Below are 23589 nucleotides of genomic sequence, written 5' to 3' on the forward strand. Positions count from 1 at the left end.
ACAGAGGAGCCTCTGGTTGGTGCTAAGTAGGGCAGCTGTATAAGATGCTGTCAGTATCTGATGGATTTAAGGCTTCCCTCTGGCGATTTGGAGGGAGCCTATGTATTTTGGGGAGTGCAAAGGAAGATCAGACAGAGCCTCTGTGTGGCCAGAGGCCAGTGTGGTTGGAAGGGCGCACCAAGCTAATGTGTTGGGAGGTGAGATGGCTCTGTCTTCAGCAGCTCTGTCATGGAGGACCTCATGTGCAGATTAACGAGTCTTAAGCCTTGGTGATGGGGAAGTACATGAAGTGTTTCGACAAGAACGTGCAGGGAGGATGTAATTCTGTTTTCATCTTAGAGGATCCTTTTAAATTGCCTTAGAGAAAATAGATTTGCAGGGCAAGTAGACATCAGAAGAGAAATCTTAGCTGTGCAGGATCCCTGGTAGGGTTGTGGCAATACCTGCTTCCCACCGCTGAGACCCACTGCTGTGGTGTGAGAGGTGAGGCTGGCAGCTGTGTATGGATTCTCATTTATCTGTTCCCCTGAGGTTGCACTTCTCACCTGCTGGTGTCTCCTCCTTGGCTCCTTTTTGTAGGTTTTTCTGTAGGGCTTCTGGCTGCACCACTAAGACTAAGAAGCTTGAGCTGGAAGAGAATGCTTTGCTCCTCCACTGATCAGGAGTATGTCTGTGGGAGCTACTTGTGAAGGGCAGTTTATTTCAATAAGGAAGGGCCAAGGTCGATTTACTATAGAGATTTAGTCAACAGCAATGCAAGTGGCAGTCCTTTGGTTGGCGCTGGCTGCCGGCAGCTTCGAGGACAGCCGCCACTGCTTTGCTCTCGGGCTTTCATACAGAGGACTAGAGGAAATCTCAGGGAGGATTCTGCTGCTTCAACTGTCCCCATCCAGTCATAACCAGTTATACCAGTCAGCCCCCAGTTCCTGCCCAGCTCCTTATCAGCTCAAGGGGGGTGTGTCTGGCTGCAAGTCATTAAGATCAGAGCTTTTACCTTGAACCAACCTGGGCCCCAAGAGTGTTGATAAAAATACAGTTTAAAGAAGCCAGGGAGTAGCCACGACTATGGCCAAGGGTTAAGCCATGGGAGGGTAAGCTCTAGAAACTTCTAAAATGAGAATCAGCCTTTGCTGTCTGTTTGCTTGTTTGTTTGTTATGTGTGGGTGTTTTGCCTGCACATCTGTCTCTGCACCACTTCCATGCTTACTGTCTGCGGAGGATGGAAGAAAGTGTCACATTCCTAGGACTTGGAGATAGAGATGGTTGTGAGACACTGTGTGGGTGCTGGGGATTAAACCTGGGCCCTCTGGAAGTACAGCCAGTGCTCTCAACTGTTGAGTCATCTCTCCAGCTCCAAAACCTTCTACGAAAGATCTTATTTTCGTCAAAGAAGGCCACGAGGCAAAGTTGTGGACTTTATATGTAGGTACTAACATAATTATCTAAAATGTAACTTCGCAGGGCTGAAAGGGGTCAGTGGTAAAGGGTGTGCGCTGCTCTTGCAGAGAAACCTAGTTTGGTTCCCAGCACTCAAGTGCTTATAACTGCGGCTTCGTGAGATCTGAAGCCTTTGGCCTCTATGGGAACCTGTACTCACACCCGTGTGTGTGTGTGTGTGTGTGTGTGTGTGTGTGTGTGTGTGTATGTGTGTGTGCACGCGTGTGCACGTGTACGTGTGTGTGCACGCGTGTGCACGTGTACATGTGTGCCTGTGCACATGTGTGTGTGCACAGTATCTCTGTGTGTGTACACATGTGTGTGTTAATGGAAATGATGTCTTTAGGGGGAGATGCCCCACAGTGGCCACTCCCCTCCCCGAGCTTTCCCCACTCAAGTCACTTTTGCTTTTCTTATGTTCATCCTTGCTGCAGACACTCAGGTCACCAGGGGGTCTCTGTCCCCTGAAAAACTACAAGACCTACTTTCAAAATGTTTTTCTGTCAGTGTGAGTGAGCATGTTTATTTCTGAGCCTCAGTTCCCTCAGCAGTGGCCTCCCCTCCGCTGTGAGGGAGTCGGGGGGGGGGAGGAGTGTGTGGATCTCTCTACTTCTCTCTGTGTCCCCTCTTCTGCCTCTGCTCACTCTTAGTCTTGTTTGGTCTGTTCTTCCCTTGTAAGGCTGGAACTGAGGAACAGGAAGGCATGGTGGGCATACAGCAGGAAGGGACAGAGTCCTCTGATCCAGAAAACACAAGGACAAAGAAGGTGAGTTTGCCCCCCCCCCCCCATCTTGGTGGTGGTGTCATATATTAGCATCAGAGACTCTGTCACCGGAGTCAGTTTTGCCCGACAGCGGCCGTCTGGGATGTGTGCATGTCTTCACAAGCACTTGCACCGATGGCCCCAGTGCTCTCTGGAGAAACAGCTCTGAGGAAGTCTTTCGATGTCTCCTCTGGGGAGATCTTTAGCTGCATGCCCGGGCTCCGCCCCCCTCTCCTGCAACTTGGCTGTGCTGCTAAAAGAAAACATATGCCCAAAAAAGACTCGGACTTCAGAGCCAGGCTCCCAAAATAGGCAGGTCCCTTAGTGGGTCCACGACACAAGTTGTCAACTTGAAGCCCTGACCTCAGCAGGCCCAGACCCTGAGATTAATGAGACATATTCTGTGTGTTTTAGAAAGATTATATGTACTTAGTTAAAAATCAAAATCCAGTTACTGTCCTCCTGGGCTGGGCTCCCACGGGCAAACGAAATGTCCTTGGATGATCGCCAGCTTCATGCCTTTCCGGTCAGGGGACGCTAATCTTCCGAATCTGTGTGCCAAGCCCTAGGGCTGCTGGGAACACCAAGGGAAAAATACCGGAGGCAGAGTGTGGGTGGAAGTTGCACCTTTGCTGAGAGAGGGAGTCTGGAGGAAGTTTGTGAGTGGGTTCTCTCCAGCCGCCTTTAGTGACGTCCATTTGTAATGTATCCATTCATTCAGAGATAGTTACAAACACCTGCAATATAGCAGAGTTAAGGATTCTTTGTGTCATTCAAAACGTGGCAAATCAAGCAGCAAGGGCTTGTTGTGAAGCCTGTGCCACTTGGGGGTGACTGATAGGTGAGGCTTGAGGGGCTCACATCCCCTAAGAACCCAAGGAGCAGGAGAAGCGCTCAAGGTCTTTCTGACATGAGGGCTCCTATAGCCAATGCGTATGGCTTCCGGTTGAGTATTCTAAGCCACCATATGACACCCGTTCTACATCCTCATACAGGGACAAGACTGTGACAGTGGGAGTGAACCCGAGGGGGACAACTGGTACCCCACCAACATGGAGGAGTTGGTCACAGTGGACGAAGTAGGCGAGGAAGATTTCATCATGGAACCAGACTTACCAGAGCTGGAAGAAATTGTGCCTATTGACCAGAAAGACAAAACCCTCCCTAAAATATGTCCCTGTGTAACGGCCACCTTAGGTTTGGACTTGGCCAAAGATTTCACCAAGCAGGGAGAGACCCTAGGGAATGGAGACGCAGAACTCAGCCTGAAGCTGCCCGGACAAGTGCCGTCTACTTCCGAGAGCTGTCCCAATGACACGGACCTGGAGATGCCTGGCCTAAATCTGGATGCTGAGCGGAAGCCAGCTGAAAGCGAGACAGGCCTCTCACTGGAGGTCTCAAATTGCTACGAGAAGGAGGCAAGAGGAGAAGAGGGCTCAGATGTGAGTCTGGCCCCTGCAGCGCAGCAAATGTCCTCCCCCCAGCCAGCAGATGAGCGGGCCCGGCAGTCCAGCCCTTTTCTCGATGACTGCAAGGCCAGGGGGTCCGCAGAAGATGGGTCTCATGAAGCCAGCCCCCTGGAAGGAAAAGCCAGCCCACCTACTGAAAGCGACCTCCAAAGCCAGGCTTGCCGAGGTGTGTTGGCTGAGGGTGGCTACCTTCCTCTCCCTCATGGGTGGTAGGGCGGACTGGACCACCGCGTCCCTCAGGACATGTGGGTATGTGCAGGCTGGAACAGGTAAATGGGAGTTACTTAAGGCCAAGACAGAAAGTTAAGTACTAATAGAAGCAAGCCTCTGAGGGCCTGGCTAGACTGTTAAAGCAAATAGTGTAAAAGAAATCCAGCAGGCGACCCCGGTGTTCGGAGAATAACCTCGACTTGATTTCTCTGCACTGTGGGGTCCCACCTAGGCATAGGCAACTAAGATCAGGTTGAGTTTTTACTACAAAAAAGCTTGGGTTCTTTTTGATGGTCTGCCACCTTTTCCTGAATGGTGGAAACCCTTGGCAATTATTTCTGCGATGCGGGGGGGGGGGGGGGGGGGGGGGGGGGGGGGGGGGGGGGGGGGGGAGATGGGGGGGCGGAACGGGGTGGTGGAGAGAGAATGACACACGGGGAAGGAGATGGCTTTGTAAAGGGCTTGCTTCCCTTCTAACTATCTCAGACCCACTTTTCTCCAGGGTCTGATAGTGGAACAGGACTTATCCCAGAAACAAGTCCACCTCACCTCTACTGGAGGTGAGGTTGTGTCTATGCTCAGTGCTGTGACATCATGAACTAAGGAGTCTAAAATGGGCTAAGCCATGGCCTTTCTGCCAGATGGAAACAGATCCATCCAGGGTGTGTGTGTGTGTGTAAGGGGGTGGGGTGGAGAGTAGAGGGTGTATTTCTTAAGACTCTTTAACAGTGAAAATAAACTAGAGATTTATTTTATAGAAAGTTCTCAGCATCACCAAGGCTGAAGTAAGACTAGTAGAGCAGAAAATATAGAGGAAAGGCCAGAAAATAAACATTCCAACCCAGAGCCTTGTGTCAGCACAAGCTGGTGGGTGACCCGAGGCTTGGGCTTTCTTCCATGTCAAGTTGACCTGAGCAGTCTTTCACCTGCCGGGGATCAGAGTCTCCATGGAAACCTCCTTGATCAGCCTGCTTGTTGCTAGAGCAACAGAGAGGCCCAGCCCATCTCCAGCAGGCATAAATAAAACGCACTGGCATTTTCACTGGCTCTGACGGAGCCTCTTTTATTTTGTGATATGGGTCTGAGCCAGTGCTGGTCCCCAGAGTCTATTAACTTTCCCAGTATTTGGAGCCTCACATTTAACAGTGCTGCTTCACGAGCGTGGGGTAAATGCAGCGTGGCCTCTTTGGCCACCCTTGGCAGATGTCAGCATAATTTCCGCCCTTCAAGGATCCTCCAGCCGGTAGAGATGGAGTGATACTGATTTGGGGGTAATGGAGGGCGGACCATCCAAGTGAAGGCATTAACAATCCATCCCTGTGTGCCAAGCGCAAAGATGTGCCAAGTTTTATTGTGTGTGGCATTTTTTTTTTTTTTGGCAATGGAAAAATGCTTTTAATTATAGCACTTTGGTTCTAATTAGCGGTCCTATCCCCAGCACCATGTGATTAGGCAGTCCAAGGGACAATTCCCAATCACACAGTACACTGGGTAGAATTACAGGGACTCTTTGAGACCCGGAGTGGTGTGTGTGTGTGTGTTTGTGTGTGTGTGTCCAATCCCCCATCCCACGGGCTCATGTTTTGCAGAAAACCCCAGGTACATGGAAGTGAAATCTCTGAACGTGAGGTCACCAGAATTCACCGAAGCAGAGCTGAAAGAGCCTCTTTCTTTGCCTTCCTGGGAACCGGAGGTGTTCAGTGAACTTAGCATTCCTCTAGGTACGTGAAGTCCACAGCCCTTCCTGAGTTTCAGCTCCAGGAAGTGGCAGTTCTAAAGCAGTGTGGAGAAGCTCAAGAGGGCCTTGGCCAGTGTGTTGTCTTGGCTTTTGTGTTTGTCTTTGCTTTCAAAGGTAGGGTGCAGAAAGTGCAGATCTGCAAGATGGTAAAGGTGCTTGCGGTTTCAGACACGGGTAGATCTGATACCCAGGTGACCAAGCTGTGAACGGCACAGCATTAAGATTTTACTAGGAAAGACTTTTCCTTGTCAGGGAGAGCTTGCTTCTTGACTGTGTAGAGACTTTAAGCCAAGGCCTTGTTCAGGCAGGAAAGCAGAAGTCCAGCTACTCCCAAACCGTCAACTAAAATGAACGCCCTCTCTGCTCTCTTCCCTCGTGTCCTTGTCTCAGAACAGTTCTCCAAGACTTTTCTCCTTGATAGATCTGCTTTTCTGAGGCTCCGAGAGCCACTGAATAGACTGAAGTTGACAGAGGGTACAGGGAAGAGACCCAGGCCCTTGTCCATCTAGTCATGGATGTTCTTGTGTCTTCAGACAAGTCTTGCCTTCCTGAGCCCCAGTTTCCTCATCAATAGCAGGGGTTGAAGCAGTAGGTGGGTTTTCTTTTTTTTTTTGGTTTTTCGAGACAGGGTTTCTCTGTGTAGCCCTGGTTGTCCTGGAACTCACTCTGTAGACCAGGTTGGCCTCGAACTCAGAAATCTGCCTGCCTCTGCCTCCCGATTGCTGGGATTAAAGGCATGCGCCACCACGCCCGGCTATGGTGGGTTTTCAATTATGAAAGTGTCAGGGTGGTGGTGTATTAGCAAGAACCTCCTGGACCAAGATCTGTGAGCTCCGCGTTGACTCTGAAAGATTGGGGGCTAAAGGGGTGAAAGAGGATCAGCTAGCTGTTCAGAGGGGACACTTGGGAAAGTGTCACAAGGAAGCATGACACACTGATGACATGTTATCACCCAGGGAAGACCCACCAGTGTAGGCTTGTTCTTTCCAGCCTTGTTTCCGTCACTTTTCTTGGATTTCTTTACTCTCAGTATGCCATTTTATAGAATTAGATCTGAGAAATGACAAATCTCGTTCTTACAGAATTGCTGCATAGTATCACTCAAACAAAATTTACGTGTGTGTATGTGTGTGTATGTGGTGTGTGTGTGTATGTGTGTATATGTATGTATGTATGTTTATATGTGTTTATGTGTATATGTGTGTTTGTGTGTGTTTATGTGTATGTATGTGTATATGTATATATGTGTGTGTATATGTATATGTATGTGTGTGTTTGTGTGTGTATGTGTATATGTGTGTGTATGTGTGTGTGTGCATGCATGTGTGGTACGGACACATGAGTGTGGGTAGGCATGTGTACTGGTGCATGTGATATGGAGTCCGGAGGACTATCAGATGGACCCTCCTCTATCTTCCCCACCTTACGTCCTTGAGTCAGGTGTTTACGGCTTGACTGGCAAGTCATGTCCTGGGATCTGCCCCTCTCTGCCCTCCAATGCTGATGTTTCAGGAGTGTGCTGCTCTGCCTGACTTTTTATAAGAGTGTCAGGGATTAGAACTCAGGTCGGCTTGCCCTCCCAATGCAAACAGCGTCTAAAGATGACAGACAGACCTTAGGGTGAATCCCGGTGCTCCCAGGCTCTCTAACTCTGCACTCGGAGGGAGGTTGCAGAACCTGCCCTTCAGAGAGCTCAGCTCAGCCATTAGCAAACACTCACTGGATCACGTGGTGCTCTCCCTACACCCCGAGGGACCTGAGAGTCTAGAAAGTCTCAAGCCAGAACATGGAATCAAGTGACACAGCAGAAATGAAGAATGCTTCCTTGTAAGACACGTCTTTCCATTATTGTGCTTTACTGTACGAGGCTTATTATAGCAAATTTTTAAAAAGGACCGAATAAAAAAATCCACATTGATGGCCTTAATTGTCTCTCCAGCCCCAGAGGTGGCCACCACCATGTTCTCAGATGATTTCCCTCCCATACACGTTGCTTTGCGAGTTTTTTCCAGCGGTAGGTCTAGGTCTTGGGAAGCGCTTCATGTCGTAGACAGAGAGCGCGCTCTTTGGAATCACTCCACCCGAAAATCTGCCCCCACAGTTACTTATCCTGCACCGCAGTGTACTTGGGTAGTTTCCTGTTTGTCTGTTTCTCCATTATGAACCTGTGGTGACAGCTTAGCTCTTTATCTGTCGTCACTGCCCCGTGTTTGCTTTGTACGTGCTATTTGAGCACCCCCCCCCCCAAACACTGAGGAGACAGGTGATGCTTTAAATCCCTGCTTTACAGGTAAGACATCCGGGATGCAGTAACAAACCTCCTGGTCTGGGAGGGCTGATGCAGGGATTCCAATTCTAGGGGTGTGTCTTAGTCTCTGTGTTCTGCTGCAGCCCACAGGTGTGCTTTGGTTCTCTTCACGCACATGCCAGGGGGATGCCATGGGATGCTAGCCAAGCATGGGTGCACTGTGGGGCCATATACATTTGCATTGAAAATGTTATAATTGCTACTAAATTACACTCCAAAGAGAGGATCACAGCTCTCAGTGCCAACTCCAGGGAGAATTCCCATCCTCTGTCTCGTTGCCAAATCCAGATAGCAGTTTTTAATCTTTGTCAAGCTGTTAGGAGGAAAATGGTATCTGATTTTGTTTTTGTAAAGGGCCAGATTAGGGTGTAATTGGCGTACAATGAAGGTCACATATGTAAAGAGTGTGGTTTGGTCAGTTTGTGCTGCTTTATGGATTTGGATATACCACATTCTTTTTGCCTACCTGGTGATGGGCATTGGAGATGTTTCTAGCTTGGACCATTATGCATCATCTTCATTTAGCCTAGAAAGCTGATAGCTTATTGCTGTCTACTTTCGCAAGCCGTCCAGGAAGGGATGCTGCTGTTTTCTGTGTTTGACAAGTGAACAGACTCAAGATCCTTTCTCAGGATCGTACAGCAAGTTCTGGAATTTGGGATGTCTGATGGCACAAGGAAAGAAAGGCCGTTTCTGGGCTGAAGAGCACGGGCTGTGTGTCCTTGGGTTCAGATCCCATCTCTGCTGCTCGGTGGCTGGACGACAAATAGCAACTTATTTAACCTTTTCGCTTTGAGCTGTTTGTCTCTAGGAACCTGGTGAAAGAATCCTCAGTGTAGGCTAATTTTGAGGAGGAAATGAATGCAAGGTCTCAGAGCTTTTCCAATAGCAGAAATTTAGGAAGGGCTGGCAGGTTGTTTGGAATTACTCCTCACCGAGGCCCACCCTGCTTCTTCTCACTGGGGCTGCAAACCCTTTATACCCCAGAACTGGTCACTACTGCAGAGAGACTTCGAGAAACACGAGAGACAACATTCAGGCCCCTGTGACGAGCACAGAGGTGAAATACAGGCTGCCAAGGACAGGGCCCCCCATTGGGAGTATCGAGAGGTCAGTCTCATCACGGACTGGGGGTGTTCATGGCTGGAGAAGGGCTTTGCCTGTGTGATCCAGGGCAGCACTCTGACTCCAGCCAGCATGAGCCTGCCAAGGCCTGCTCTTACTATAACCAAATAGCATCGCTGGCAAAAAAGTGAGCTTCCCCCTCTCCAACGCAGGCTTTACTAGGGTGACGGAGTCATAATTACCCATGCCAGGAGCTATTATTAGGAGGCAAACGCAGCTTTAATGACAGTACTTAATAAAACCTGAAGAAATGGAGGACTCGGTGGCTCCTGATCTCACCATGGCTACAGGAGTGATCCTCCGTGCTGCCATTTTCTGGTCCTTACATTTCAGGCTTGCTGAGAGCGTGGTAGCAGGCACTGTGGGGCCCTCCCCACCCCTGGGCTGTACTGTGGTCTATCTAAGGATCCTCCTGTCTCCACTCAGCTCTCTATAATGCTCTCTTTTGATTACCGATATTGACCTAACCCACTGGGCAGGGCCTGGGAAGAAAGTTACTGCCCAACCATGGAAATGGTTCTCTGGGCAACCTTGGGAAAGGAAGGCTGGAGGGTGGGTGGGTGGGTGAAGGCCAATGCTCGGATGTTTGGATTCTGTGTTCCTAAATTAATGTTTTCCTGAGCACCGGGTGAGATGACAGGTGCTCCCTCATAGCACCATGTGGCAGTAGTGCAGAAGAGAAAACACAGTCTAGAGCAGGTCACCAGCACCTCTGAGGTTACAACATAACTAAGTGTAGAGGGCCATTGCACATCACTACTGTTGCTTCTGAGCTGCTTGGCTTTACTTTTGTTGGTGTGGTGGGAAACTTTACTCAATGGCTGAGAGCTCATACACAACCATGTATTTGGTAGCTGTGACCCTCTGGTTGAAAGGGGCCTTGGCTGCTTCAGTCTCCATGGACTCCCCTGAGGTGGTTACACTCTTTCTGGGAACCCCAGGACAGGGTGAGGAGAGCCTGGTCCACACTAGAGTCCTTGGGGCTCTGTTCCTGGTACAGCCCAGCTGCACCCTGCCGCCCACAGGGTCCAGGACAGGATGGGAGGCTGTCTCTGATTGGAGTTCTTTCCTAATACATCTGAGGCTCCTGGGAAGGAACAGCCAGCACACAGCTATTTTGCAACAGCAGAAGAGAGAGATTGCGAGTCTTGCTTGATGCCTACTTCCCAGCTACAGCCTGGAGCATTCTCCCCCCACCCCCTCCAAGCTGGGTCACATGTCTATCCTCTGCACACAGAGGGTAAAGGAGAAGGACACTCAGTCTCTCAGGGGGCAGCTGAACTGAGTGACACTTTCTCAGTTCTGGGGATTGCTGCCGAATGCTGGGGGCTCTGCAGATAGCAAACTAGCAGCTGCATGGGTTAGAGACAGCCCAGGTCCCAGGCTTCAGTGTGGAGCTCCTCGCTGGCAGGCTGCAAGCAGTTTCCTGGGTTTTCTTGCTTCTCCTGTTCTCCCTCAGAGCTGCCCTGTTCATACTTACACATTTACTATCATCATCGTTATTATCATCACCATCACCATCACCACCATCAGTTATTATTGAGATGTAAAGGAAAGCTCTATTTACAAGATTAGATCTCCTGAGCATCAGTAGAGAAAGAACAGGGGGGGCAGACTGTGGTTAGGAGACTGTCTCAGAGCCCTGAGGAATGAGTGCCTCATCACGGTCAACCCGTTTTCCCAGATTGTCCCAGCAGAGGACATGAGAGCGGCACCTTCTGCCCCAGCAGCTGTTCTTGAAGACTCCCATCAAGGGGGTAGAACCTGAGTGCCCTAGGCTTAGCTCTTCTGGTGGCACATGCAATCCTAGCACTGGGGAAGCAGAGGCGGGTACATCTCTGTGAGTTCGAGGCCAGCCTGATCTACAGAGCGAGTTCAGGTCAGGTGATAAGGCTACAAAGTAAGATCCAGTCTCAAACAAACGCAAAACAACCACAAAACTGCCCCTCCCCCAAAGTCCTGTATATCAACAAATCACTCAGAAAGACATGTTTACATTAGAGTGAATTTTCCTCTTACTATTGTTTCGTTTTATTTTTCTTTAATAAAGATGATTCTAAAAACCAACCCCAAAATATAGAGCATTTCTCTATACTTGGTCACAAAGGTAGAGAAGGGAGCCCAGCAGATGTGAAATCCTTAGAAAACAAACCTTCCCTCGCCCTCCTCCAATGGACCCACACATGAAAGGCAGGGCCTCATTGTATAATTGCTGAGCACCCTCCCCTGCTTGTGGCACTCCCTGACGTTCACAGCCACCTGTGAATGGAGTAGGCCAGCTGTGCTGTCATCTCTCTCTGGCCATGTTGTAAATGTGGATAATGAGGTGAGGCTTGGAGGAGTTGCTCACCACCAGAGCCAACAGTGAAGGAGGCGGGGTCCCCGGGGCCTCCCACTACCTTCCTAACACTGCCTGTCCGTTCCCCACCCTTCCCCAGGAGTGGAGTTCGTGGTTCCCAGGACTGGCTTTTATTGCAAGCTGTGTGGCCTGTTCTACACAAGCGAGGAGGCGGCCAAAGTGAGCCACTGCCGCAGCACTGTCCACTACAGGAACTTACAGGTAACTAGCCTTCATGCTTGCCCCACCCACGATGAGGTCTTCCAGCCTTCAGTCACAAGCCAGGCACCCAGAGTCTCAGGCCTCCCTCACTCGCCTCTGACTTAAATGTCCATCTTCAAGGACAGGCATAGGGACTTGTCCTCTGGCATGCTTTTTCAGACGTGCTCCTGTAAATACAGACCTCTTTGAGTATGCAGAGAGCACCTGACTGCCAGGCTTCATTCTAAGAACACACTCAGAGCATCCACTCCACCACGATGGTATTTAGACATCTGCCACACCCAGCGAGACGGAGCGGAATCAAGTTCCGAGCTCTGCTGTTAATCTTCTGTAATCTTCTGACACACGATAGATAGAGCTCGCAGCCAGGCCTGGGGGCTTCAGATGCAGGTATTCCTGGGTCTCTTCCTCCGTGCAGATAACTTTTTTTTTTTTACACTGGAATGAAAATCATAGTTTTGCCCCATTTAAATGTTCAGATGGCATAACAAATGGTTGCCTCGGGCTGCTCATGCACCCAGATCTGTTCTAGGCTCTGTAGAAACAACAGCAGCAGATGTAGACAAATCCCTCCTTAGGGCTTCCTGTCCAGTGTAGGATACCAGTGCAAAACAAAATAGCCAACTGATGCTCTATATTAAAATATCACTTACAAATATACTAAATCCACAACACATTTCATCCAAGCTAAGATGCCTCTATTTGTAAATACCATTTTTTTCCATGTTTATTCTTTGTCACAGGGGGCATTGGGCCTTTAAATATACTGGTCTCACACTCTGCCTCTGAGCCACATCCCCAGCCTGATACACGATTTCAACACCAATTAGGAAAAGTGACGCAGCAAATTAGACAGTGAGACTCTCTCAATTGTAAGAGGCATTTTTATTTCAGAGATGGTTGGTGGGTTTTCAAAAGTATCTTAAAGTCAAAGAGCAATGCTGATGGATAGTCACCGTTCTGCCAAGGCCTCTGACAGAAACCCTGTCTGAGATGGCAGAGGCTCCTGGCTCCCTAATGGGCAAGCCGGGAAACGTGAAGGGGGGTGAGATAGAACTGAGGCGGTGTCTGCACCTAATGTGATATAGGTTTCATGATTAAGTCCTGGCACAGGCTGGGTTTTACATGTATTTCATTTGTTCTCTCTCTCTCTCTCTCTCTCTCTCTCTCTCTCTCTCTCTCTCTCTCTCTCTCTCTCAGGAGGGAGTAAGGGAGAGGTGTGGGCACTTCAAGATAATTCAAGACAACTGCATTTTTACAGTCAGAACCAGAGTTGGGAGGTAGGGAGCTGGGTCAGGCAGTAAAGTGCTTGCCACGTACGGCTGAGGCCCTGCATTTGGATCTTTGGCACTCACGTAAAAGCTGGCCATGATGTAATGCACACCTATAATCCTAGCCCTGGGGAGGCAGAGACAGGAGAAACTCGGAACTCACTGGCCAGACAGTCTTGCCAAGTTAGCAAGGTCCAGGTTCAGTGAGAGACCCTGTCTTCAAAACACAAGACAGAGTGACAGAGGCAGACACCTAATACTAGTCTCTCTCTCTCTCTCTCTCTCTCTCTCTCTCTCTCTCTCTCTCTCTCTCTCTCGCACACACACACACACACACACACACATGTATACACATATACACACATGGACACTATACACTAAACAAGTAAATAATTAACCACATGGCTCAATCCAAGAAGCACGTGTAGTGTCTCAGTCCCTGTTTCAGGGCAGACATTCCTCTCATCGTTAACCTTTCAGAGTAGCTGATCTGATGGTGGGTTCTTTTTAAATTGTGCGTGTGTTATTTTGTTTTTGTGCTCGAGGTAGGACCATACATGTGGAGGTCAGAGGACAGCTTAAAGACATCAATTCTCCCTTCTACCATTTGCATTCCCATGATCAAACTCAGGTCCTTGGGCTTAGAGACACTCACCCCTGCCCACTGAGCTGTTTCGCTGGACCTTAGCTAGTGGTTCCTAAGCAGGAATGTGAGACTTGGCATATATGCGATAAGTCACATACTGGGGTACAGTGGTAATGGGAACATGATCTCCCTGAAGGAAGCAGCTGCTCTATGACCACAGCAGTCAAGGACCAGCAAGGAGGACTGTCTCCATTCAGGGAGGAAAGGGAATAGAGGCCTGGTTTGGCCAGGGCAGGGATCTCAGGCTGGGCCCTGCAGAGATGTTTGTGGACAGTCATCCAGCCTAAAGAAATCACCCTTCATAGCCCTTTTGCATGCCGGGAGGGAGGGTCATGGGGGTACTCTGGTCCTGATGTCCCATCAACTTAGCTGGCATCTTTTAAAAATGCATCTTCTTTGAGCCTACCCTCCCAGCTTGCTTATTCCTTTTAGTGTAGACCTAGGAATTTTCACTCTTAAAATTGTATGGTGCTGAAGATCAAATCCAGGGCTTTGAACACACTAGACAGATGCTACACCACTGAACCCCGTAGCAAGGCCAAGAACCTTCGTTTTCAGTCTTCCTGGGAATGTCAACTCCTCAGTGTGACCCTCTTTGGAGGAATTGTGTAGCCCCCCAAGGAGACCCCAGAGTTCAAGCTCACTCTCACTAAGAGATGAAGGAAGAACTCAGAGACTTTTGGGGCAGTGGCCTGCACTGTGTTCAGGGCCTCTAGGGTCAAGCTGCGCGCGTGCGCGCACACACACACACACACACACACACACACCCCTAGATGCTTTGGGCGTAGATGGTGCCTCGGGTCCTCACTCCCTCCCACCTCAGCTCACGTTTCCCCGGTACACCTTTTATCAGGGAGCCAGGAGCCTCTGCCACAGCCATCTCAGGGAGCGTTTCTGTCAGGGGCCTTGGCAGAATGAATGCCTCAGTCTCTGCAGCCTCTCCCACTTTACTCCAAACCACAAGTGTGAAAAATGAAGAAGTCTGACCCACAGGGCAGGTGTCAGCTGACTCAAGTCAGGCAACTTAGAAAGTTAGCGTTCATCAGGAGACCTTGAGTCGGGGGTCTCACTGGGGATGCCCTGGGAGGCAAGAGCAGGTCAAAGCTGCTTCAGTGAAGCGTCTGGAAATCCAGCTATGCTGTTGCTGGTCATGGCTCTATGTGAGCCCACAGGGGGTGATCTGGCACAGTAAGCATAGCCTTACTGGGCATGAAGGTGGCTGCAGGCTCCCAAAGAAGAATGCACACATATGCAGGGCGCTTATCCCCTCAGAATTCTCCAGTCAAACAGAGAAGAAACCGGAGCTCTCCAGCAGCAGCCTCGCCCACAGGCATCTGCTAGGGGCCCTTCTCTAAATGAGACTACTCCCACTTAAAAACTACAGTTTCATAGCAGGAGGAGAGTGTTTGGGATGCCCTTGCTCTTACTTAACAGATTCGTTGGGGGGGGCGTGGGGGGTGGAGAGAGGTGAGGGACTCCTCCCATCTTATGTCTGGTTCACCTCAGCCTGACATTCCTGAGTATTTAAGGCGTCCCAGGCAGATCTTTTGTGAGGCATCTTGTCAGTTCCCCACTCACAGGAAACACTGCCCCCACTCCCTGACTCCTTGCGAGGTTGTCATGGTTACCCTCACTACACAGACAGGGAGATTCAGTCACTTGCCTGCAGAGATGGAGGATTTGAACCCAGGACAACTATTAGCTGGGCCTGACCCTTTCTAACGACCAAATGAAGCACTGCTTGGATTGTTCTTACTTTTCCAAGACATTCAGGCCTCTCCTCATCTGATCTCACAGCACCGATCCATGGATTATAAACACAGACCAGCCCCAGCTGGTTTATTAGCCATGTCTGATCACAGCCCTGAGTGCTCCCAGTGCTGTGGAGGGAGTCCTCCACTAGAGACAGATCATGCTGTTTTTCAGTCCACTGAGGGTCTCTAGGCCCTCCCCCCCACAGTTTATCCTATAGGATTGTTGGGCATCTCCAATGTCACCACGTCACTGAGGGCCAGCCCTGGGTTTCTGCCACCTGCCACCTCCCCTCCTTCTGTCACTCTCTCTAGAAAACGGGTAGCATGGTTGTGAAGAATGAGCTCATGTAAGCCAGGCAGTTAGTGAGCGCTTGGCAATAAGTGGGGGCCAGAAGGTTACCTGCTATGGTCAGTATCTACACTTTTCACTTTTCTCTCAAGAGACTCACGATGTCTGTAAACTAATATGAGGTCCCATTGCCCTAAGATAGCTGGAGAGGGAAGACATGGCCCCAGTTGTCCAAAAATGATAGCAAAGCAGTCCTACACACAAACACACACACACACACACACACACACACACACAGACAGACAGACAGACACAGACAGACAGAGACAGACAGACACACATACAGAGACAGAGAAACAGAGAGAGATATACACACAGGCGTGCATGCACACACACAAAGAGACAGACAGACACACACATACACACAGAGGCAGATAGACACAGAGAGAGACAGAGAGCTACACACTCATGGGCGCATGCACGCACATACAAACACACACACACATCACATCCACTGACATCTCTTTGTCTGCACTGTCTCTCTCTCCACAGAAGTACCTGTCCCAGCTGGCAGAGGAGGGCCTGAAGGAGACGGAGGGGACAGACAGCCCAAGCCCCGAGCGCAGTGGGATTGGTCCACACTTGGAAAGGAAGAAGCTATGATATCGACGCTGCCACCGTCTCTGGAAGATGGATGGGAAGCCTGCTGAACTAAGGCCAGCCTGGCCTCAGGCACAGAACTGAGACCAGAGAGGACGGAGAGCCAGGCAGGACATGGTGCTTGGGCTTGCAGAACAGGCTGAAGCCTCTCTGGGAGCTGGCTCACCCTTCCAGGCCCAGCCACCGAGGGTGACCAGCTTCCTCTGGGTTCCTGGTTCCTTTAGTCTGTTTTTCCTCTCTCCCTCTCCCCTATCCCTTCTGTGCCAAAGTTCATTTCCTTTTCATAAAATCCAGCTTCTCAGGGATTGTCACTGTGTTTCAAGGTTTGATTGGATATGGTAGGTCCAGTCAATGAGGCTGGGTCACTCAAGGAGTAAGTTTAATGGAAGGCCTTGACTTAGTCACTTCAGGGCGCCTGCGGTGGCCTTGCAACCTGGTTTCTGTGGGTCCCAAGGGTAGGAGAGTTGAGTCAGGTTCTGTGCAACCAAGGAATCGCTTGGCAGAGGTGGGCGTGGTTTCACTAGGATTTCCTCCAGGTGGATCCCGCCATTTTGAAAAGGCTTCTTTGTCTTTTTTTTTCAGTCTCAGACGAGTGCTGGGGACCGAACCCAGAAGCTTGTACGTTCTAAGCAGGTGCTCTACCACCGAGCTATAGATGCCAGGCCAGATCGTCCCAGGGTTTTGTTTGGAGACAGGGCCCATGCAGTCCAGTTTGTCTTTAGTTTCCTCTGGAGCCAAGGCCATCCTGAACGCCTCATCCTCCTGCCTCTACCTCTTGAGTGTCGTGACCACAGGTACCGTTCTGGAGGTGAAACCCAGGGCTTCCAGCACAAGAGGCAAGCAGACCCCTATTTTTAGGAAGCCATTCATTCTCATCCTCGGCTCTTCTAGAAAAATCACCGGGCTAATGCCTTAATGTGTTACTATACCATATTGTAGTAATCATGTATTACTATACATTATTTATAATAAATTCATATTCATTTGGTGGAGCAAAGAAGAGGCCACCAGTAAAGAAGCTCTGATAGATTCAATCCAAACTTCTCAGTTTGAGGATGGTTTGGGATTTGTTCTATCCAGGACAGTGAGTTTGGTATAGGTTCACTTTAACTAAACTTGAGGCCAGCCATGCCTTCTCAAGGAGGAGATAGATGCGGGCCTCCAGCGCATGCTGACCTCTGACCTCCGCACTGCTGGCCAGCATCAGCTTAACCCGGGAGCAAGGGACTGGCATCTGACCTTCCTTCATCCTTGGTGCCTCTACTTTGGGGTAGTTGGTATTAGAATGATTTGAAAATGCTCTCCCAATCAAAGGAGAAACTGGGACATTTGGCTTGCTTGGTTCTTGTAGGTAGGGGTAGGGGATGGAGGGGCTGCTGATGCCAACTTGGAGGTTAAAACGATAGAAAGACCCGGTCCCTGATGCCCAGTGGGGTCAGTCCCCTGTCCCGGTCCCGTGTGGGCTGAAGGGTCTTAGTGGAAGGTCCTAGGATAGGGGTACTATAAGATATGAACTCCACTAGTGCCACAGAACAGACCCCAAAGTCAAAGAGAGCCTGGCACCGTCTTCACAGGTGGGCACGCCTCCTTGAAGGGGCCCTCCGTGTGGATGGTTTGCTTGTGTGAGTCGCCTGTACATGTTCCCAAGCAAAGGAAGGTAGATCAGACGGGGAGCACGTCTCCAACCCCCCCCCCTTATATTCCATTCTATACTCTGCACAAACGGAAGGGCGATAGAGAAATGATTTAGTTCAGCGCTGACATTTTATCAGTGAGGAAGCTGGGGCACAGAAAGGAACTGGGCCTAGAACCTAAAATAACCCTGTGTCCACTTTGAAGCCCGTGGTTCCTGGGCAGGAGAGAACTATTGGAATCTATGAAGGAGGAGTTAAGGCAAAGAGGGGCCAGTCTGGAAAGGAGTGACAGGAAGCTGGGGCTTCAGGAAGGTGTAATTCATCCCCTGGTGGATCCCACAGGAGGTGACCCAGAACTGTAGTCTCTTCTGTTTCTCAGAAAACCTTTGACCTCTGGAACAACTGCTGACCACACCCCTAAATTCATTAGCACCTCCATCAGAAGCTGGGTGCTTGATCTTCCAGCAGAGTGAGGCAGACCTCCCAACCCCACTGGCTCCTCGGTTAAAGCCTTTGTACAGAAAGCCACATGGCCCAGTTCTCAAGCAGTAAGATGGTTCCCTTGGTTGTAAATCGACCTTCATATTAGCAAAACCGAAGGGTGAAAGAAATGGCAGTCTCCTTTACATTTAAAGTCATGGATGGTTCTATATGTGTGTGCGTGTGTATATATATATATATATATATATATATATATATACATATATATTTTTATATAATTCCATGGTCCTTGCATTTTTTTTTTACTCCTGTGTGTGTGTTCCATGCATCATAGTATTGAAGACCACCAGGAAAATATTTCTTTTTTAAAACATTAATTCAGTGTCTCATCAATCATTACAAAGTGTCTCTCCCTGAGGTGGCTCATGAAAGGTTGCTACCTTATACAAAGAATTCATTTGCACCCTGGATTAATGTGTCAGAAGGCCTGTGTCCTTTAGTGTCACTGTCAGCACCTGGTGGTACTCCAGGTGGCACACCCAGAGGCTTTTGTGAACTTTTGCTATGAGCAGCAGCCATTGGCGGTCAGGCTTCCCATTCTTGGACAGTCCGAGGCGGTGATCTGTAAGATTATACTTGAACTGGACCAGAGATTGTTTTTGTGCGATTTTGAAAAACAGAACTATTAGTTAATTTAAGTTTGAACTTGTAAAGTATTAGAATATTTTGAGTCTCTTATATAAATTGTCACCACTTTTTCTGATCTCTATAATTGACCTAAAGTGTTTGTTTTTACAAAAGGATAAATGGTTTTTAATAAAGAGAATTTGAAAGCTTGTGAGTGGCTGTGTCATGCAGGGGTCCTTCTATAACTGGTCAGGGTCTCACAGCACTTCTATGCCAGCATTTGGTCTTCTTTTGACTTCCCAGTTTGTGTGTGTGAGTGTGTGTGTGTGTGTGGTAAGTGTGTGTCTGTGTGTGTGTGTGTGTATGTGTGTGTGTGAGATGAGTATGTGTATGTGTGAGTGTGTGTGTGTGTGTGTGTGTGTGGTGAGTGTGTGTGTGGTGTGTGTGAGTGTGTATGTGTGTGTGTGTGAGATGAGTATGTGTATGTGTGTATGTGTATGTGTGTGTAGTGAGTATGTGTGTATGAGTGTGTGTGTATGTGGTAAGTGTATGTGTCTGTGTGTGTGTGTGTGTGTGAGATGAGTATGTGTATGTGTGAGTGTGTGTGTGGTGAGTGTGTGTGTGTGAGTGTGTGTGTGGTAAGTGTGTGGTCAGTGTGTGTGTGTGGTGTGTGTGAGTGTGTATATGTGTGTAGTGAGTGTGTGTGTGGTGTGTGTGTGTGTATGTGTGTGTAGTGAGTGTGTGTGAGTGTGTGTGTGGTGAGTGTGAGTGTGTGTGTGTGGTAAGTGTGTGTGTGCGTGTGTATGTGTGTGTGGTGAGTGTGTGTGCACGCACACACCTGTAAGTATGATGCACATATATGCAAGTGCATTTGGAGGACGACAGAAGTCGATGTTAAGGCAGCCATCGTAACCTCTCCCCGCCTTCTTTAATTTTTTTCCAGTTAGTTCCCGTGTATGTGCCATGATGTACATGAAGGTCAGAGTATAACTTGTGGGAGTTAATTCCCTTCCTGCCATGCAAGTCCCGAGGAGTGCACGCAGTCCATGGCAGCAAGCATCCTTACCCACTGAACCACCTTGCCAGCTTAAAAATTCAGTCAATAAGCAAAGTAGGAAGGAAGGATCAAGACTTGGGGGTTCTTTGAGGCTACCCTACTCTTAAATGTGTGGGGCTCTGAGAGCATCATGGTAGAAAAAGAGATTGAGAGCTCTTGGAGGTGTGCCTAGAAAGGTCTCTTACTAGAGCTTGTCAATCTGGCTGAGCTTGTTGGCCCAGTGAACCTTAAGAATCCCCCCTGAGTGCTAAGGTCAGAGACTCTTATGTAAGTACTGAGCTCCAAACTTGCATCCTCTGGTTGGCGTGGCAACCAACTTCACTGCCAACACCACCATCTCCAACGCCTTCAGATCTTCCAACGGTTTGAGCAGAGATTACAAACCAGCCTCCACTTAGGTTTCTGGCTAGGAAGCCAGAGAGAATCAGGCTTTCCGTGGCCTAATGGGTCTACAATGATCCTTCTGGAAGCCTGGAGCTTTTCACAAACCTATAGTGTTATCACCCAGTGTTCCCCAATCTTCTAGTGGCTGAACCATCTGTCTTGAAGCAGGGTCAGGCCATCTTTGATGGTGGACAACAAAGATCTGGTGGTCAGTGTGACTGTGGACACTGTCCCTAGTAGAGGCCTACCTTTGCTGTAGTCACCTCTGTCAGCTCCTTGGCTGGGTCCATTTCCTTGAGCACAGAAGGAAGTGATGCTATTGATGACCTCCAGGGTAGAGGGAGTTTGCTGGGCAGAACATCTGGTATGCTGCAGGCAACCAATCTTTGCTTTATGTCACAACCTTCCACTGTTCACCAGCTTGTTCAAGTGAAGCTATGTAGATCTCCTGGGCCTCTTGGCTAGAGCTTCCAATGGCCTAGAACCTTCTCTATGCCCTTCTTTTTTGTTAGCAGTACTCTTAAGTCAGTCAGGATGGGATGGGCAGCCTGGATGCAGAGGGCAGAGTGGGGCCACCTGCAATTACTGTAGCAGATTACAGATCTAACAAATGTTCCTGTTGGGGCTGTTATGGCCCCACCCCCACCCCCACCCCAGTCTCATTATGGCCAGCCAGGGGTGGAGCCCAGCCAGGCCTCTAATCCCCAACAGGGCTGGAAAACATCCTTCCTTGTAGCTACTGTCTGTGTTCTAACTTACCAAAGTCAAGAGTGGACCAGAACTCCTATGCATTTCTGCCTTTGGTCAGGGCTCAGGATGCCTGAGGTACTCCAGTGTCAGGTGTTCAATCCCAAAGTGTTGCTGGCTGTGCACACCTCTGGAGAGCATAGCCCATTTGCCCAGGTCCCAGGGCTATGCAGTGTAGACACTCTGATAAAGACCTGCCTGAGCTTCCCATGCTTATGCATTCTCACCTGCTATCTGATGTCCCTAAAGACTGGTTCCAGGCCAATCCCCTTACATTCAGATCCCACCTTGTACCCATACCTTTCCTGACTGGCTTCCATGATATACAGGCTGGGGTTGCTCTTTACAGTGCATTAGTCAGGGAATTGGGGATTTAGCTCAGTGGCAGAGTGCTTGCCTAACAAGTGCAGGGCCCTGGGTTTGGTAGTCAACACCAGAGGTGGGAGTAGGAGACTCACAATGCTGATGTTGTTGGTCTCTGCTCTGTGCCCTTAGAGCATCAACAGCTGACTGTCAGCTGTCTACATAGGCCGTGGTGGAATGTCTAGGCATACTTCTAAGAGCTCTCAATTTCTTTTTCTACCACGATGCTCTCAGAGCCCCAAGCATTTAAAAGTAGGATGGCCTCAAAAAAAAACCCCAAGTCTCGATCCTTCCTTCCTACTTTGTGTATCGACTGGACTTTTTGAGTCAGGTTCTTGCTGTGTTTCCCTGCCTGGCTTGGAGTTCCTGAGCTCAGTCCCTACCTCAGTCTTCTCCAACCTCATGTTCCTGTGCCCAGTGTGCTCTTTCGTTTTGCAGGGGAGATAGAAAAGACAGGGGCAGGTACAGAAAGAGGAAGTGACTTGCCTTCAGCGACTCAGTTTCTTAGAGTTCAGTCTGAATAGTACTACTGGGCCACACAGGGTGCTATTAAATTAGCCAGGGAATTCTTCAAGGCTGCCTCTTTCTGGACATTGACTGTCAGCCACTCAGTGAAGACAGATCCTTGGTCTAAATCTGGATAGCTTGCCAGAATGACAGATTCAATCAGTCCAGGTGAAGCCTGGGCATTTGCATCTTAGCAAGCCTCCAGGGAATTCAGATGGTGGAAGCTACCTTCTATGACAACTAGGGACTTCCCCACCAGTTCCTAGAATAGAAGGGACTTTTATTATACTCAGTACACATGCAGGAGAGAGCTGAATGGAGACCATTCAGAAGAGTGCAGAGGGCTGTGGTCTAGAAAGTGAGGCAGGGACAAGCCTGGCTCTGGTAGATGGAGCTGGTGTGAGCTGGTGTGGTGGAGGTCAGGAGAGTAATTCTGGAGGCAGGATTTGTCTAATGGGACTCAGAGTTACTGGGCATCGTCTTCAGACTCTTTATAAACTTAAAAATTTAAACGTGCATAGTATGTATTTTGATGATTATAGCTAGTTCCCATTATCCCTTCCCATCCCCTCTGAACTCTTTCTTCCCTGGGTTTTCTTTCTGTTAGTGGTTGTGAGTGTCCACTCCATAGGCCCTGGAGATGGTTCCTCCGGGGAGACTGCAGGAAGTGGGGCTTGAGCATGGCCAAGGCCATGTCGTGTCAGCAGGAGCCCTGAGGCTCCTGAGTCCATTCTTTCGTGCTTTGCAGGAACCAATGGACCCAGCATGAGCCCTGCTGATTCTTGAGGCCCTCTGCAGGCCACCTGTGTGTACTCTGCAGAGACCAAGTCCACTTGGCTTTGTCACAGTGCTGGAACATGCGTACTGATATTTTCCTCAATAGGGGAAATGAGGCCCTGAGAGACAAAGTCATTTGCAAAGGGCTGGACAAGCTGTGGGCAGGGGAGCTGAACTCTAAGCAAACATTTATTTCATGTCTTTTTTTTTTCCTTTTCCTCCCTCCCTCCCTCCCTCTCTCCCTTCCTTATCAGTGCACCTACCTTTCTTTCCTTTCAAGATAAGTTTTTACTACGAATTCCAGGCTGGTTTTGAACTTACGATCCTTCTGCCCGAATCTGGTGAGTACTGACACTATAGACATATGCTATCACACTGGGCTTCAAACCATGCGTGCTCTTGGCCTCTTTCTCCTCTGCCTGCCTCAAACCTGACTTTTGTTCCCAGAGGCCAGGGGCTCTGGGTGAACCAAGCACGGCACTGCTCAGCTCAGCTGTTCTGCAGGTGTTCACGGCAAGTCTTCTCATTACTAAACTCTAGACAGCAGTGGCTCCATGACTCCCCTTCCTAGAAAGATCAAGGGAAGACCCCACACAGAGGAGAAAGAAGAAAAGGAAGGAGGAGGGAGGGGAAAACCAATTTCTTTCTGTTCTCCACTCTGAAGATCTTATCTGGGGCCTGTGTCTTGTGGGGACAAGGGGGACTAGACGAAGGGAGTCCCTGGGGCTGTTCAGCTTCCTCCTGCTCCAAGCAGGCCAGGCCGGAAAGGAAAGCACCTGCTCTCTGTTCTCTCGGCTTTAGGGACTTCAGACCAAAAGGTGG

At 49.4% G+C, this 23589-nt stretch overlaps 1 protein-coding gene across 3 annotated transcripts in view; it reads left to right on the plus strand.

Annotated features, from left to right (window-relative positions):
• Rbm20 (RNA binding motif protein 20) overlaps positions 1–19131 on the plus strand; it is a 211042-nt gene extending 191911 nt beyond the window's left edge. For all 3 annotated transcript variants that reach the window (XM_029472620.1, XM_021152190.2, XM_029472621.1), the window contains exons 10-14: positions 2117–2203; positions 3196–3835; positions 5469–5600; positions 11489–11610; positions 16123–19131. In XM_029472620.1, coding sequence (XP_029328480.1) covers positions 2117–2203; positions 3196–3835; positions 5469–5600; positions 11489–11610; positions 16123–16233 — 1092 coding nt within the window. In that variant the 3' untranslated portion in view covers positions 16234–19131. The remainder of the gene's footprint in view (positions 1–2116; positions 2204–3195; positions 3836–5468; positions 5601–11488; positions 11611–16122) is intronic.
• Positions 19132–23589: the final 4458 nt, after the last annotated feature.

Source organism: Mus caroli, chromosome 19, assembly GCF_900094665.2.
Source record: "Mus caroli chromosome 19, CAROLI_EIJ_v1.1, whole genome shotgun sequence".
In the NCBI taxonomy this organism is placed as follows: Eukaryota; Metazoa; Chordata; class Mammalia; order Rodentia; family Muridae; genus Mus; species Mus caroli.